The 17,243-nt window shown below is 48.5% G+C and overlaps 1 protein-coding gene across 13 annotated transcripts in view; it reads left to right on the top strand.

Moving 5' to 3' along the window:
• Positions 1–6,419, top strand: part of AK8 (adenylate kinase 8) — a 157,633-nt gene extending 151,214 nt beyond the window's left edge. For all 13 annotated transcript variants that reach the window (XR_012424208.1, XM_065529952.2, XM_045374024.2 and 10 more), the window contains 2 exons: positions 4,169–4,249; positions 6,070–6,419. Coding sequence is in view for 12 of the 13 variants with exons in the window: in XM_065529952.2 (XP_065386024.1) it covers positions 4,169–4,249; positions 6,070–6,307 (319 nt within the window). In the remaining variant the exon portion in view is untranslated. The remainder of the gene's footprint in view (positions 1–4,168; positions 4,250–6,069) is intronic.
• The last annotated feature ends 10,824 nt before the right edge of the window (positions 6,420–17,243 follow it).

A 17,243-nucleotide genomic window follows, 5' to 3' on the forward strand; every position in this document is an offset into this window, starting at 1 on the left:
TAGGTGCTCCTTCATCCAGTCAAGATGACACATAAAATTAAGTCCACAAGTCCACCGATTGTCAACTTGGCACCCATAGGCACCTCCTGAAACCATATTTAGTTTCCAAGATGGTGCAACTAGCCTGGGCACCACTGAAAAGACACAAATCACTCAGAATTCAGCTTTCAGGATTTCCACATTTGGGATTTTAGTCTTTTGAAATTGTGATCTTCAGGATTTTAGACATTAGAATGTAGACTTTAGGGATTTTGAACCTTTCAGGATTTCAGCGTTTGGGATTGGGACATTGGGGATTGGTCTTTCAGGATTATGATCCATACCTGGTAGTTCCAGCCAAGCCAAAGGGATGCGAGGGGATCAGGGTGGCACCCCAGAGGGAATCAGGAGAATGAAAAGGTGTCTACAAGCCAAGGAGAACAGTGAGCGTGAGGACAGCGTGCGGGATCGGGGCCAGCCCCGGCTTTGCCGAGGCCAGGTCCCTCATCTCCCTGTAGAACATGAGGTTTTGACTCAGATTCATAATGACGTTTAAGGACCAGCAGCCCTTTGAGAATCTGACGAGCCCACCCAGCACCCAGGAGGGCACACATTCTCCATGTGGTCAGCAGTTTGTATCGAATTTCCGGGGCTCACAGGACCCGTGGGGTGCCTGGCTCAGAATCCCTGGCCTGGGTGTTTTCTAAGGCAGTGGATTCCAGTCACCAGGGCCACACTGGGCTCCCTCCAATGCCACTGACTCAGCAGTTCTGGGCGAGGGGCATAGTCATCCACTGTCAAAGGCTCCTGATGGGATTCTGATGCAACTGATCCCTGGGAATTACAGGTCTAAGATCCCGCCCAACCCTAGGATTTTAGATCACTCTCAGTTCTACCAGTTAGATGAGTTTTTTTTTTTGCGGGGGGTGTGGGGGGAGCAGGGATGAAAAAAAATAAAAAAACAGGCAGTGGGCAGAGACTTTAAAAAGAATGCTAGGTCTGGGTACCGTTGGTTCATTTCTTCATTCCTTCACAAGCATTTCTTGAGCACGTGCTTTATTGCTCTGGACAAAGCAGGTGACACCTGTGCCCCAAAGGTAGGTCTGGGCCTCATGGGAACCAGTGTCCCATTGGACCTACCAAAGCGTGGCCTCTTGGCAGCCCGCTCAACACATCTGGAGAATTCCAAGGATGTCAGTGACTGGCTGCTTTTGTTCACTGACTTGGAGGAGGCAGTCTGAAAATAACTGAAAAGTCTCCCACCGTATTGTTGACTTGGCACCCATAGGTACCTCCCGAAACCATATTTAGTTTCCAAGACAATAACAAGGTAATAATCCCGCCTAACATGATACAGCTAGCCTGGGCACTGCTGAAAACGCACGAATCGCTCAGAATTTGGCTTTCGGGATTTCCACATTTGGGATTTTAATCTTTCGATTCATCTTTTGATTTAATCTTTTGATTATGCTAGGAGGGAAGCAGGGAGGTCTCATTTGTGTGTGTTTTCTCCGCACGTAGAGGTGCTTCTGGCCTGAGTTTACCTTCTTGAAAGTGAAATGAATACAAGGCTTTAGGTGCACACGGAGTGTTTGTTGTCACTGATGTTTTCTTGTCGCTGATGTTGTCACCAACTTTGGCCCCAGTGGACACTGCACATGCCAGTCATAGGACCCCGTCAATGTCATCAAGGAGGAGATTCTTAAATGTAGTGCCTAAATTCCATATGGTGAGCTGGTAAACACTGGAGCTTCCTACTGTGTCCGACACGCAGCCAGCACTTGATAAACATATGTATAAATGAATTAAAGGGCAAACGAGCAAATAGTAAGTGAGCAATGGCATGTTCTAAAAGTTATTTTTAAAAAATGAACCAAGATGGTTCAGCGCTAGAAGACCTGGCTTAGCTCTGTGGGTGGGAGCTTCGGGGTCTTGGCTCTTCCCCAGCCCCACCTCTCCCAGCCAGAGCAGCCACACCTCTTGTCATTGTGTTTGTTCACACACTGTGTGAACACGGCTCCTCAACCACGCACTTGGCATTTGGGGCCAGATCATTCTTTGAGGTGGGTGCTGTCCTATACATTAGAAGGTGCTTTCCAGCATCACCGTCCAGCTGGGAAAACAAAACATGGCTCCAGATATTTTGCCAGATGGTTTCTGGGGGACAAAAATCACCCCTGGTGGAGAACCACTCTCCTAAGGTCTTATATAGGCCAGATATGGTGGCTCACACCTGTAATCCCAGCACTTTGAGAGGCTGAAGGGGGCAGGTTTCTTGAGCCCAGGAGTTTGAGACCAGCTGGGCAAGATAGTGAGACCCCATCTCTGAAAAAAAGATAAAAAGTTATCTGGGTCGGGTGGTGCACACCTGTAGTCCCAGCTACTCAGGATGCTGAGATGGGCAGATCGATGGAGCCTGGGAGGTCAAGGCTGCAGTGGGCCGTGATTGTACCACTGCACTCCAGCCTGAACAACAACGTGAGACCCTGCCTCTAAAAGAAAAAAAAAAAAAGGTTTTATATAAAGCAAGTGTTCCATTGCCCTAAAAAGGGGGCTGAGGATTAAACCATTGGAACTAGGCGTTTGAGAGATGAATTTCCTGGTGCTCCCAGTCTGAGAATCAGGAGGAGTGAGCTTCGTCTCTTCTGCTGGGTTCTGATTTGGGCTTATCGGCAGGAGTGTCCTGCTCCTTTGGGTCCAGGGGCTCCTTTGAGAAAGAGAAAGAGAGAGGCCGGGCGCGGTGGCTCACGCCTGTAATCCCAGCACTTTGGGAGGCCGAGGTGGGCAGATCACGAGGTCAGGAGATCGAGACCATCCTGGCTAACACGGTGAAACCCCGTCTCTACTAAAAATACAAAAAACTAGCCGGGCGTGGTGGCAGCGCCTGTGGTCCCAGCTACTCGGGAGGCTGAGGCAGGAGAATGGCGTGAACCCGGGAGGCGGAGCTTGCAGTGAGCTGAGATCGCGCCACTGCACTCCAGCCTGGGCGACAGAGCGAGACTCCGTCTCAAAAAAAAAAAAAAAAGGAGAAAGAGAAAGAGAGAAAGCTGAGAACAACCAAGCCCACCTCTCCAAGGAGGGCAGGGGCAGTCAGGGAGCCTGAACTCCCAGGAAGGGTATCCAGGAACGGTGATTAAATTATAACAGCTGCCACGCTGGGGCACCGAGTCTGTGCAGACCTCGCTTGTCACACACTTTATCGCGTTAAATCTTCAACACTAGGGAACTATAATTAGCCCCATTTTAGAGTTGGGGTAACTGAGTCTGACAGAGGCTGGGTCAGTAGTCCAAGCTCACACAGCAAGTCCATAGTGGAGGTGAGAGTCTAGCCTCTCTGTGACTAGACTGTGTGGCTCTGGAGAACAAGATGTTCCCCCAAAGCTCACCCAAACAATGATCCCCATCCCTGGGAGTCCCACCCCCAGGAGCGATGAGGGCTGAGAGCTGTCCCTGAACCAGGGGAGCTGAGAGTATCCTTACAGGGAGCCCTCCTGTCCCGCATCTGCCCCTGGTGACCTCCAAGTGTGGTATCCCAGAGCCCTGAGCAGTGGCTCCAGTGGCTCCACCCACATGTGGGAAATGATGCCCACGCTCGTCTGGGGTGACGAGAGTCCAGCCTGGGGTTTGCTCCCCATGACCATCTGCTTGTTCTTGTCTTAATTGTACCCCAAATCGAATGTATAGAGGTAACCAGGTGATGATACAGAGAAGCCAATGTCACTGAAAGAAGAGTTTATTACTCACAGCTCCCAAGAAAAGGGGGGCACACCACGCCATGCAGGACCACCTGGGGAGGCACCACAGTCGGTCAGGAGGGAGCAGGAGTGAGGGGATAGCGTGTCCCAGAAGGCAGACAAGTCACAGCGAGCGTAGGATTGGGCAGTTGGAATAATTTTGGCAGGCTCTGGTCTATAGGGATGCTTGGCACCCAGCCCTGTGGTGATTTAGGGCAGGAAAAATATTGGTTTGGGGTATGAGAGTCAGATGAAGGAAGCGGTTGGGGACACAGGCTCTGGAGTGGTTGGGTTGTACATGAAAGGCAGTTTTGCAGGCACAAACCTTGCTGGCTCTAGGAGTTAGCCAGCCCTGGGAGAAGCAGTCTCTCCAGGATTCGCAAGACCCGGGATGTCAAAGCATCATAAAATACAGGAAATAAAAAACATTATTAATGTGGTTTATTTCCTTATAGGGTATTTTTCCTGAATGTGCCATTTGATTCCATCATGGAGCGGCTGACTCTGAGAAGAATTGATCCAGTCACTGGGGAGAGGTTTGTGCTGTGTTCCTGGCGATCGGCAATCTGGGGGCTGCCAGGGGCCAGACCCAACTGCCTGACCAGTGCCATGGTGGAACCATTGCAGGGATAACACTCATGACCACTGAAGGACGATTATCAAAATGGACTTTATCCAACTGGTTGTTCTGTGCAATATCTGTTGACCCTCTTTGCCTGGAAGAATAACCAGAAAATGTGTATCTAAAGCAACACAATGGGCCGGGCGCGGTGGCTCAAGCCTGTAATCCCAGCACTTTGGGAGGCCGAGATGGGCGGATCACGAGGTCAGGAGATCGAGACCATCCTGGCTAACACGGTGAAACCCCGTCTCCACTAAAAATATAAAAAAACTAGCCGGGCGTGGTGGCAGCGCCTGTAGTCCCAGCTACTCGGGAGGCTGAGGCAGGAGAATGGCGGGAACCCGGGAGGCGGAGCTTGCAGTGAGCCGAGATCGCGCCACTGCACTCCAGCCTGGGCGACAGAGCTAGACTCCGCCTCAAAAAAAAAAAAATAAATAAAGCAACACAATGGTGAAATGTTCACCCACTCTATCCTGGGGTCAACAGCTTAATCTCGGCATGTGAAACAGCAGCCTAGGATGGGCGTCACCTGTGCGTTTCCTCACTGGCCTTTCCTCCAACCACGATGCATCCCGGCGGTGGTTGCTGTACAAACCCATCCCCACGGGCACAAGTTTCCTTTGAGGCTTCCCATAGTTACAGGAGGTAAATTCCGAGTTTGATTCTGCAGTCTGACCAAGTACAAGCACTGCACTCATGTTGAAATGCAATGGAAAACCCCACAGTCACTCAGAGGCAGGTGTTGCCATCTCTCCTGACAATCAGGGTCCCATTTCTTGGTAGGGACACAGGAGTGGGGTGGGGCGGGGCAGGAAGGAAGTGCAGGGATTTTTCTAAAACGTAGACCTGATTTGTCATGGGAGTTTGTAGCTTTCCCATCTCAAGTACTGTGGCCTTCATGTCACCTTGTCCCTGGAGTCTCTCCCAACAGTGAACGGCTGTGGCACTTCCTTCCATCTCCACAGGTGCTGTAATGTCCCACTCCCTCAGCTAACTGTGAGCTCGGTAGGCACAGACCTGTCCTGCTTACCATAGCACTGTCAGCGGCAGATTTAACGCTGGACTCAGTGCAGATAAACATTGAATAGAAGGGAGGAAAAAGGAAGAAGAGGCCAGGCACGGTGGCTCATGCCTGTAATCCCAGTACTTTGGGAGGCCAAGGCGGGTGGATCACCTGAGGTCGGGAGTTCGAGACCAGCTCGGCCAACATGGTGAAACCCCTTCTCTACTAAAAATACAAAAATTAGCTGGACAGTAGTGGTGCAGGCCTGGGAGGCGGAGGTTGTGGTGAGCCAAGATCATGCCACTGCACTCCAGCCTGGGCGAAAGAGTGAGACCCTGTCTCAAAAAAGAAAAGGAAAAGGAAGAAGAGAAAGGGAGGAAAGGAGGGAGGGAAGAAAAGGAGAGTAGGGAGGAGGGAAAGAGGAAGGAAGGAGGGAAGGAGGGAGAGAGGGAGGGAGGAAGGAAAGAATTTGCCCATGTATGATTGTATTCTGTCCTTCTATCACTGATCTCTCTCCCTCTCCCTTGAGCGGGGAGCACATCATGGGTATCTCTGTAGCTCCAGGGCCCATCAGTCAAATGTGTGCACACAGCGGTCCACAGCAGCAAATGTTTGGTGATGGTGGTGGTAGCCAGGACACCCCAAATTGGTCCACAATAGAGTAGAGGGTCCCCTTCTCCCCTGCTTCTGGGCCAGGCCGTGGGTCACCTGCTTTCCTTCCTCCCTTGTAGGTACCACCTCATGTACAAGCCACCTCCCACCATGGAGATCCAGGCTCGCCTCCTGCAGAACCCGAAGGATGCTGAAGAGCAGGTCAAGCTGAAAATGGACCTGTTCTACAGGAACTCGGCCGACTTGGAGCAGCTCTATGGGTCGGCCATCACCGTCAACGGAGACCAGGACCCATACACCGTCTTTGAATACATCGAGAGCGGCATCATTAATCCCCTGCCCAAGAAAATCCCCTGATGGGTTCAGAGCCAGGAGCGCCGCCCCAGGGAAAGAGTTAATCCCCTGCCCCCAGCCCTCCAACCTCTGCAAAGCTCCCCTAAAAAGCCAATAAAGCGTGCTGGGTACAGTCTCATGCGTCCTGAAGGTGAGGCGGCTGGAAGTTGGCCTCATGTAGGGGTCTGGGGACACAGGACAGGTGAAGCCCACAGTGGTGGTAAAGTGGAGTGCAGGCCGGGTCTCTGGAGTCGGACCTGGGACAAGTAGTGGCTCCAGCACCAGCGCGTGGTGTGTCCTTGGAGTCCCAACTCACAGAGCCTCTCTTCTCACAACCAACTTGAGGCTAGAAACCGTAGCCGCCTCACAGGCTTGCTGTGGGATAAGGAGTGGTGATGCCGATAAAGATCTCAGCACAGTGCCCGGCTCCAGAAGCACTCAACAAATGCAGCTTTTAAAACACCCACCTTGGCCGGGCGCGGTGGCTCACGCCTATAATCCCAGCACTTTGGGAGGCCGAGGCGGGTAAATCACAAGGTCAGGAGTTCGAGACCAGCCTGGCTAATATGGTGAAACACCGTCTCCACTAAAAATACAAAAATTAGCTGGGCGTGGTGGCTCATGCCTGTAGTCCCAGCTACTCAGGAGGCTAAGGCAGGAGAATTGCTTGAACCCAGGAGGTGGAGGTTGCAGTGAGCTGAGATTGCACCACTGCACTCCAGCCTGGTCGACACAGCAAGACTCTGTCTCAAAAAAAATAAAATAAAATAAACACCTAAAAAATTACATATGTATAGAAGAGCTCCGTTTTCAGTTTTTGGTTTTTTTTCTTTGAGACAGGGTCTTGCTCTGTCACTTAGGCTAGAGTACAGTGGTATGATCTCGGCTCACTGCTGCCTCGACCTCCCGGGTTCAATCCATCCTCCCACCTCAGCCTCCCAAGTAGCTGGGACTACAGGCATGCACCACCACGCCTGGCTAATTTTTGTATTTTTTGAAGAAACGGGGTTTTGCCATGTTGCCCAGGCTGGTCTCTAACTCCTGAACTCAAGTGAACCTCTTGCCTCAGCCTCCCAAAGTGCTGGAATTATAGGCATGAGGCGCCATGCCTGGCCCATTTTCAGTTTTAATCCATGTGCTTACTTCCATTTAGTCTTGCTTCTTCCAGGCAGTGATCCCGTGGTGAAAGCTCTGGTTTGATTGCCATGTTAATCACCGTGCTTGACAGAAGTTAAAAGGGGAGGAACTGGGCTACTCCCTGTTGACGAAAAGAGTCAAACTTCATAAAATATTTTAAGATTTTTTTTTTTTTTTTTTTTTTAAGATGGAGTCTCGCTCTGTCGCTCAGGCTGGAGTGCAGTGGTGCGATCTCGGTTCGCTGCAACCTCCCAGGTTCAAGCAATTCTCCTGCCTCAGCCTCCCGAGTAGCTGGGACTACAGGCACCCGCCACCACACCCAGCTAATTTTTGTATTTTTAGTACAGACGGGGTTTCACTATGTTGGCCAGGATGGTCTCAATCTCCAGACCTCATGATCCGCCCGCCTTGGCCTCCCAAAGTGCTGGGGTTACAGGTGTGAGCCACTGCGCCCGGCCAAGAGATTTGTTCTGAGCCAAATATAAGTGACTGTGGCCCGTGACACAGCCCTCAGGAGGTCCTGAGAACATGTGCTCCAGGAGGTCAGGGTACAGCTTGGTTTTATATGCTTTTGGGAGGCATGAGACATCAATCAAATACATTTAAGAAATACACTGGTTTTGTTCAGAAAGGCAGGACAACTCAAAGCGGGCTGGGGGGTGGGGAGGGGGGGCTGTGCATGGTGTGGAGCTTCCAGGCTATAGGTAAATGTAAACATTTTCTGGTTGACAATTGGTTGAGTTTATCTGAAGACCTGGGATTAATAAAAAGGAAATGTTGAGGTTAAGATAAAGGATTGCGGAGATCAAGCTTTATTGCGCAGAGGAAGCTCTCAGACAGCAGACTTCGGAGAGAGCAGGTTGTAAAATGTTTCTTATTGGACTTAAAAGGGTGCCTGGCTCTTAGCTGATTATCTCCTGAATCTGGAAAGGAAGGAAGGAAAACAAAGGGGAAGGGGACTCTCTATAGAATGTGGATTTTTCCCACAAGAGACTTGGCAGGGCGATTCCAAGGTACGGCAAGGAAATAGATTTTGGAGTGAAACATGTTGACATTTTCCCTTGTTACGCCAGAGTCAGATTGGAAAGTAAGTCACGATATACAGAGCTAAATAAAACCCATCTGATGAGAATTTATGGTTTGTAGGGCATGACTTCCCAGACCCCCTAGAAAGGAATTTGGGCAAGATTTTAAAAATCAGCCTAGTCCTCACCCCTCCTTGGCCTGATCTGGAAAAGAAGGCATCTGAGGGACCCGCAGACAGCAAATAGGCGGGAGTCCACGTGCTGTGCACCAGTCCTGGGCCAGCCCCTATGGTGAGGCCTTGGCACACACAGGCTCATTTCACCCACACAAGAGGCTGGCAAAGGAGAAAACTTATGATCTCCATCATCCAGATGGGAAAACTGTGGCTCAGAGAGGGCAATGGCTTCCTCAGCTCACACAGGCAGCCGGCGGCCGACCTAGGGCATGTGACCCCACTGTGCTGTCCTGCCTCTCACTGAATCACCCACCTTTTGTGAACAAGGTAGCCGCACTGTCCAGCCCTAGAGAGAGAGAACTGACTGGTGAAACTGGGGAGACAGATTCTCTCCCACTGCAGGGGAAATATGAGTTGGTTCAGTCACCTTGTAGGGCACCGTGACGGCATCTACTAAAATGTGAAACGCACATAACGTACCCCACCCATTCAACATGGGACAATGTCACTTCTCAGCTTCTACCCTTGAACTCACACGTGCACAGGGAGACACGTTTAAGGATGTTTACTGCAATACTTCATAATAGAATGATAGAGGAAGAAGAGACAGAACCTAAGGGTTCTTTCTTTCTTTTTTTTTTTTTTCTTTTTTCTTGAGACATGGTCCAGTCCCAGACTGGAGTGCAGTGACACAATCATAGCTCACTGCAGCCTTGACCTGCCAGGCTCAAGTGATCCTCCCACCTCAGCCTCCCAAGTAGCTGGAACCACAGGCATGCAGAGCACCATGTCCAGGTCATTTTATTTTTAGTAGAGATGGGGTTCTCTCTACATTGCCCAGACTGGTCTTGAACTCCTGGGCTCAAGTGATCCTCCTGCCTCAGCCTCCCAAAGTGCTGGGATTACAGGCATGAGCCACCACACCCAGTCCCTAAATGTTCTTACTGGTGAGGCAGACACTGATGGATGCCTTCCTTTGGGGGTTCCCTTCCTCCATGCCATCGAACCCACACTTTGTTCAGGCTACTAAGGTAACCACCTAAAACTCCTGATTTTTCCCTGCAACTAGGGTGACCATGGAACAAAGTTCTGGCCAATGAGAACTTTCAGGAAAGTCATTGTTCTCCTCACCAAAAAAGAGGGAGGGAAGGGAAGCGAGGGGTATATGGGGACCACTCTCCATATACTGTTAGTGTTTCAATTCTGGCTCAGTCCCAAGCCCAGGTGTGGGCCCACAGCCATCGCCAGGTGGTGTCCCGTGCTCATCATCTTACACTGATTAGGAAACGCTCAGTCTGCCCTGGAGCCTTAGCCATGTGCGGGACGAGTGAATATCTCAACAAAGAGGACTTGGTTGGGGAAAAAAAAAAAAAAATACTGAGGTTGTTGAAAGGCAACCAATAAGATCCTGCCAATTCACTCCTTCCACAGAAGGAATCAAGGTCTCCTGCCTCCAAGGCCAAGGCTTCTTCCTCCCCTGGACTTGTCCCTTCTGTGATATCCATTCTACAGGTGGGGAGACTGAGGATTCTGTGGCCAGAGCCTTGAGCATTTAAAAAGGGTCCCTTGTCTGGGCGTGGTGGCTCACGCCTGTGATCCCAGCCCTTTAGGAGGCTAAGGTGGGCAGATCACTTGAGGTCAAGAGTTGGAGACTAGCCTGGCCAACATAGTGAGACCCCCGTCTCTACTAAAACTACAACAAATTAGCTGGGCATGGTGGTGGGCGCCTGTAATTCCAGCTGCTCAGGAGGCTGAGGCAGGAGAATCGCTTGCACCTGGAAGGCAGAGATTGCAGTGAGCCGAGATTTGTGCCATGACACTCCAGCCTGGGGGACAGAGCGAGACTCCATCTCCAAAAAGAAAAATAAATAAATAAAAATAATAATAAAGGGTCCCTTGTCCACTTCTAACCGGAGGAGACCAAGGTCATTATTAAAGCCGTCTCTATCAAGTAAAGTAGAAAAAAAAGTTGAGTTAATGAATTTTTCAGTTCTTAGGTTTATGCATTCCACAAATACTAAACAAGCACTACTCTGCCCGACGCACCCGTTTCTTCTGGGCCTATAGCAGGTGATAAGACAGACAAAGCCCTGCACTGTGCACTGGACCAATTTTATACTTGTCTCCACACACAGGGGTTCCCAGGGTCAGCTCCAGATTCCAAGAGGGGCAAAACGGCCAGGGCCCAGGCTCTAGGACCTAATAACGAAGTTTGCCCTTTAGCAAAACAATTGCCTGACGATGATGATGATGATTTGAGACAGAGTCTCGCTCTGTTGCCCAGGCTAGAGGGCAGTGGCACCATCTCAGCTCACTGCAACCTCTGCCTCCCGGATTCAAGCAATTCTCCTGCCTCAGCCTCCTGAGTAGCTGGGATTACAGGCACACGCCCAGCTAATTTTTGTGTTTTTAGAAGAGATGGGGTTTTGCCATGTTGGCCAGGCTGGTCTTGAACTCCTGACCTCGGATGATCCACCCGCCTCGGACTCCCAAAGTGCTGGGATTACAGGTGTGAGCCACCGCGCCCGGCCTATTTTTTATTTGTATTTTTTATCAACAGCCCAGGAGCATCAAACAAGCTACAGACTGACCAGCCTGGGCATTCCTTCCCTGGCATGAGAGGGCTGAGGTCAAGTTTCACAGCCGTCACTTCTGTATTTGAGTAATGTCCACACAGTACACTCCAGTTTTTCCTATCAAGCTCATATTTCCTTTGTGAATCTTTTCCAATTGATCTTGGACCCCGCAGCCAGAATGAGGACACTGACATCTAATTTAGTTATGACCACTGGGGCACCAGTTGGTTACTCTCAGAAACAGCAAGATACTCCCCTGATATCCAGATGGAGAGGAAGAACAAAAAATGTGGACCTCTCTACGGGCCCAGGTCGGAGATGTCTATTCACTGAGCCCGCTGCCTTAGATTCATGGGGAGGTTGTACCTGAAGCTGGGCAAGCATCAGGATCTCATCTATAGTGATATATTTATGCACTCTACAAAGCATAACAGACTGACAGGTGGAAATTCCATCATTGTATGTAATGGAGGAGAATGAATAGCAACAAACCTCCTAGCCACTTTAAAAAATATATATGTATTCATTGATAATATATATAAAACAATTTTATTGAGAAATAATTCACATATAAAATTCATCCATTAAAAGTATACAATTTAGGCCGAGCGTGGTGGCTCATGCCTTAGCACTTTGGGAGGCTGAGGCAGGCAGATCACCTGAGGTCAGGAGTTTGAGACCACCCTGGACAACATCGTGAAAGCCCATCTCTACTAAAAATACAAAAAATAGCCAGGCGTGGTGGTGGGCGCCTGTAATCCCAGACACTTGGGAGGCTGAAGCAGGAGAATTGCTTGAAACCAGGAGGTGGAGGTTGCAGTGAGCCGAGGTTGCACCACTGCCCTCCAGCCTGGGGGACAGAATGAGACTCCGTCTCGAAATAAATAAGTAAATATAAATAAATAAAAATAAAAGTGTACAATTTAATGGTTTTTAGTATGTCTACAGAATTGTACAATTCCCATTAATTTAAGAACAATTCATTGTCCCACAAAGAAACCCCATACCCGTTAGCCATCACTCCCCATTTCCTTCTCCCCACCCAGTCTCCTGGCAAACACTCCTCTACCTTCTGTCTCTATGGATTTGCCTATTCTGTACATTTCACATACAATCATACATGGAATTACACAACATGTGGCCTTTTGTGTCTGGTTTCTTTCTGATGCTTTCAAAGTTCATTGCGTCGTAGCATGGATCAGTCCTTCGTTCCTGTTTATTGCACAGTAATATTCCATCATATGAATATGCCCCATTTTGTTTATTCATTCATCAGCTGAACGCGTTTCAGTTGTGCCCACTTTTGGACGGTTATGAATAACGCTGCCGTGAACATTTGCATATAAGTTTTTGTGTGGACAGATGTTTTAATTTCTCGAGTATATGCCCAGGAATGGAATTGCTAGGTTGTTTGATAATTCTGTTTAACCTTCTGAGGAACCACTGGGCTGTTTCTAAAACAGCTGCAAGACTTTACATTTCCCCCAGCAGTGCACGAAGCGTCCAGTTTCTCTACATTGTTGCCAACACTTGTTCACATCTGTCTCTATAACCACCCTATGGGTGTGCAGTGGTATCTGATTGATTTTCACTTCCCTGATGACTAAGAACATTGAGCAACTCTTCATATGCTTATTGGCCATTTGTATGTCTTCTTCGGAGAAATGTCTATTCAGATCCTTTGCCCACTTTAAAATGGGATGGTTTGTCTTTTTATTATTGAGTGATGAGTTCTTTATATATTCTTTTTTTTTTTTTTTTTTTTTTTTGAGACAGAGTCTGGCTCTGTCACCAGGCTGGAGTGCAGTGGCGCGATCTCTGCTCACTGCAACCTCCACCTCCCAGGTTCAAGCGATTCCCCTGCCTCAGCCTCCCGAGTAGCTGGTACTACAGGCGCCCGCCACCAGGTCCAGGTAATTTTTTTTTTTTTTAATTTTAGTAGAGACGGGGGTTTCACCATGTTGGCCAGGATGGTCTCGATCTCCTGACCTCGTGATCCACCTGCCTCGGCCTCCCAAAGTGCTGGGATTTATAGGCATGAGCCACCACGCCTGGCCGAGTTCTTTGTATATTCTAAAGACAAGTCCTGTATTAGATATATGATTTGCAAATATTTTCTCCCATTCTGTGGGTTGTCTTTTCACTTTCTTGATGATGCTGTTCATAGTACAAAAGTTTTTAATTTGGATTGAGTCCAACGTATCTATTTTTTCTGTCACGTGTACATTTGGTGTCTACAAAGGCTTTGCCTAACCCAGAGTCACGAAGATTTGCTCCTATGTTTTCTTCAGAGTTGTATAGTTCTAGCTCTTACATGTAGGTCTGTGGTCCGTTGTGAGTTAACCTTTCTATATGGTGTGAGGATGGAGTCCAGCTTCATTCTTTTGCAAATGGGTATTCTAGCCACTCAAAGCATGTCATTTTGTCTCTGAGCAGCTCTTTGCGAGCTTTCCCTAGGGTGATGGCTCAGCGGGTAAGATTATCTGGGATGCTTGTTTAAAAAATAAGACTCAGGCCAGGCGTGGTGGCTCACACCTGTAATCCCAACACTTTGGGTGGCCGAGGCGGGCAGATCACAAGGTCAAGATTTCAAGACCAGTCTGGCCAACATAGTGAAGCCCCATCTCCACTAAAAATACAAAAAATTAGCCAGGAGTGGTGGTGTGCACCTGTAATCCCAGCTACTCAGGAGACTGAGGCAGGAGAATCACGTGAACCCAGGAGGCGGAGGTTGTAGTGAGCCGAGATCATGCCATTGCACTCCAGCCCAGGCGACAGTGTGAGACTCTGTCTCAAAAAAAAAAAAAAGAAGACTCAGCTGGGCGCAGTGGCTCACGCCTGTAATTCCAGCACTTTGGGAGGCTGAGGCAGGCGGATCACCTGACGTCAGGAGTTCGAGACCAGCCTGGCCAACGTGGTGAAACTCCATCTCTACAAAAATACAAAAAAAATTAGCCAGGCATGATGGCTGGTGCCTGTAATCCCAGCTACTCAGAAGGCTGAGACAGGAGAATCACTTAATCCTGGGATGTGGAGGTTGCAGTGAGCCGAGATCACACCACTGCACTCCAGCCTAGGCAACTCCATCTCAAAATAAATAAATTAATTAAAATAAATTAAACAAAAAATAAGACTCCTGGGCTCTATCCCCAGAGATTCTGATTTAACACTTCAGGGCAGGGCCTGGAAATCTGTTTTTGTAGCAAACATCCCACCGTTGATCAAGTGTCTGTGGACCTGAACTTTGAGAATCATTGCCTTTTGTGGAGGATGCTTATAGTGAGAACATGAAAATTCAAACATGGCTGGGCACAGTGGCTCACACCTGTAATTCCAGCACTTTGGGAGGCTGAGGCAGATGGATCACTTGAGGCCAGGAGTTCGAGATCAGCCTGGCCAACATAGCAAAACCCTGTTTCTACAAAAAATACCAAAATCATCCAAATGTTGTGGCATGTGCCTATAGTTCCAGCTACTCAGGAGGCTGAGGCAGAGAATTGCTTGAACCTGGGAGGTGGAGGTTGCAGTGAGCCGAGATTGTACCACTGCACTCCAGCCTGGCCAACAGAGCGAGACTGTCAGAAAGAAAAAAGAGAAGAGAAGAGAAGAGAAGAAAAGAAAAGAAAAGAAAAGGAAAAGAAAGAAGGAAGGAAGGAAGGAGAGAGAAAGAAAGAGAAAGAAAGAAAGAAAGAAAGAAAGAAAGAAAGAAAGAAAGAAAGAAAGAAAGAGAGAGAGAGAGAGGAAGGAAGGAAGGAAGGAAGGAAGGAAGGGGGGGAGGGAAGGGAAGGGAAGGGGGAAAGAAAAAAGAAAAGAAAAGAAAAGAAAAGAAAACATTCAAAAGTAACTGGAGACTTCCAGTTCTGACAACCTGCAGATTAGAGATCCTGATTATGCCTCTTAAAACAAATCCCGAAAAATTCTGAATGAAATATGGTGACAGGGCTGGGGACTTGTAACTATAACTGAGCTAGCAGGAAATATACTTGGCCGAAAAGGATATGAAAGTAGGAATCCAGACAGACGGCTGAAGCCACAGCTGCCGTGGAAGTGTGTGTTGAGCCCGGTGGCCCAGATCTTCAGTTAAAATGGTGCACACATGGGACACTGGAGGCGAAGTGCAGAGTCTCCCCTCTCTGCCCCAGGGAAGAAAGAGAGACTGGGAGGAAAGATTTGCGATGCATTTACCCAAATGGTATTAGTGCCCAGAATATGTGCACAACTCCTAAATATTACCAAGTCACAAGCATTCAAATAAACAAATGGAAACATACATGAACAGGTATTTAACAGAGGAAAACATGAATGGTCGATTAACTACACGAAAAACGCTTAACCTCATTGGTGATCCAAGTTTTGCAAATTAAAAGTCACAATGAGATGTGCCTGCACACCCACCACCAGAATTTAAAAGGATTGGCAATACCAAGTGTTGGGGGGAACATAGGGCAGCAGGAACTCTCGTACGGTGCTGGTGGGAGTGGAAATTGGCTTAACCACTTGGAAAACTGTTAAGAAATTATCTGCCAAGACTGAGCATGCCTGCCCTGTGGCCCAGCAATTCATCTCCTAGTATGTACAAAACGAGTGTGTAAGCCTAGAAAGGGACATGAATAAGAATGTTAATAGCAGTTTAATTCATGTTAGCCCCAAACTGGAAATGGCACAAGTGTTTATCAATCATGGTTTATTCATGCTATAAAATATTACATGACAATAAAAAACTCCTGATAAATGCCTCAATAGGGGTGAATCTCACAGCCAGACACAAAAGAACACACACTTTATGATTTGATTTACATGAAGTTCAAAAGCAGATAAAACTAAGCACTGTTAATAGCGATCATCTCTAAGAGAGACATGCCTGAGAAGGGGAACAAGGACTCTGGGGTGATGTAAAGGTTCTGTATCAATCCGGGTAGCGGTTATGCTCAAATTCTAGGCTGTGCACTGAAGTCTGTGGCCTTTATTGTACATGGTATATGTTAATGAAACCGCTGAATACATTTGAGACGGGCTTAAGTAGCAATACGCACACACACACACACACACACACAGACACAACTGAAGAGAATTCTTTTTTTTTTTTTTTAAGACGGAGTCTCGCTCTGTCGCCCAGGCTGGAGTGCAGTGGTGTGATCTCTGCTCACTGCAAGCTCCACCTCCCAGGTTCACGCCATTCTCCTGCCTCAGCCTCCAGAGTAGCTGGGACTACAGGCACCGGCCACCACGCCCAGCTAATATATATATATATTTTTGGTATTTTAAGTAGAGAGAGGGTTTCACCATGTTAGCCAGGATGGTCTTGATCTCCTGACCTCGTGATCTGCCTGCCTCGGCCTCCCAAAGTGCTAGGATTACAATCATGAGCCACCGCGCCTGGCCTGAAGAGAAAAATATTAAAAAGACATGAATGGGCTTTTTTGGTGTGTTTTAGAGGTGGTTTCGCTCTGTCATCCAGGCTGGAGTGCAGTGGTGTGACCATAGCTCACTGCAGCCTCCAACTCCTGGGCTCAAGTGCATCTCCTGCCTTAGCCTCCCAAGCAGCTGGGAATACAGGTATGCACCACTGCACCCAACTAATTTTTTTTTTAAGAGATAGGATCTTAAACACTTGGGATCAAGTGGTCCTCCCACCTTAGCCTCCCAAAGGGGCTGGGATTACAGGCGTGAGCCACTGCCCCTGGCCCATGAATGGGCATTTTACAGAAGAAAACATGATTAGGCGATTAAATACATGACAAAAGCTCCACCTGATTAATAATCAGGGAAATGCAGGTTCTAATGGGATACTGTTACTGTCCCGAGACTGTCAACAATTTGACAAACCTGGCCGCTTCTAATATTGAGAGAATGGGGAGCAACGGGAACTCATAAAGACTGTGGTGGGGTGGACCAGGCACCACCACTTTAAGAAACAATCGGCGTCATCTGGTGAAGTGCAGCTGCGTGCCTGGTGAACGAGCCAGCCACGAGACGCCGCAGGTGCGCTGCTGTATGCGTCAGCGCACCAGAGGAGCTCCTTAAGCCTGCGGATTTTGAGGCCCCA

Source organism: Macaca fascicularis, chromosome 15 (genome assembly GCF_037993035.2).
Source record: "Macaca fascicularis isolate 582-1 chromosome 15, T2T-MFA8v1.1".
NCBI lineage: Eukaryota > Metazoa > Chordata > Mammalia > Primates > Cercopithecidae > Macaca > Macaca fascicularis.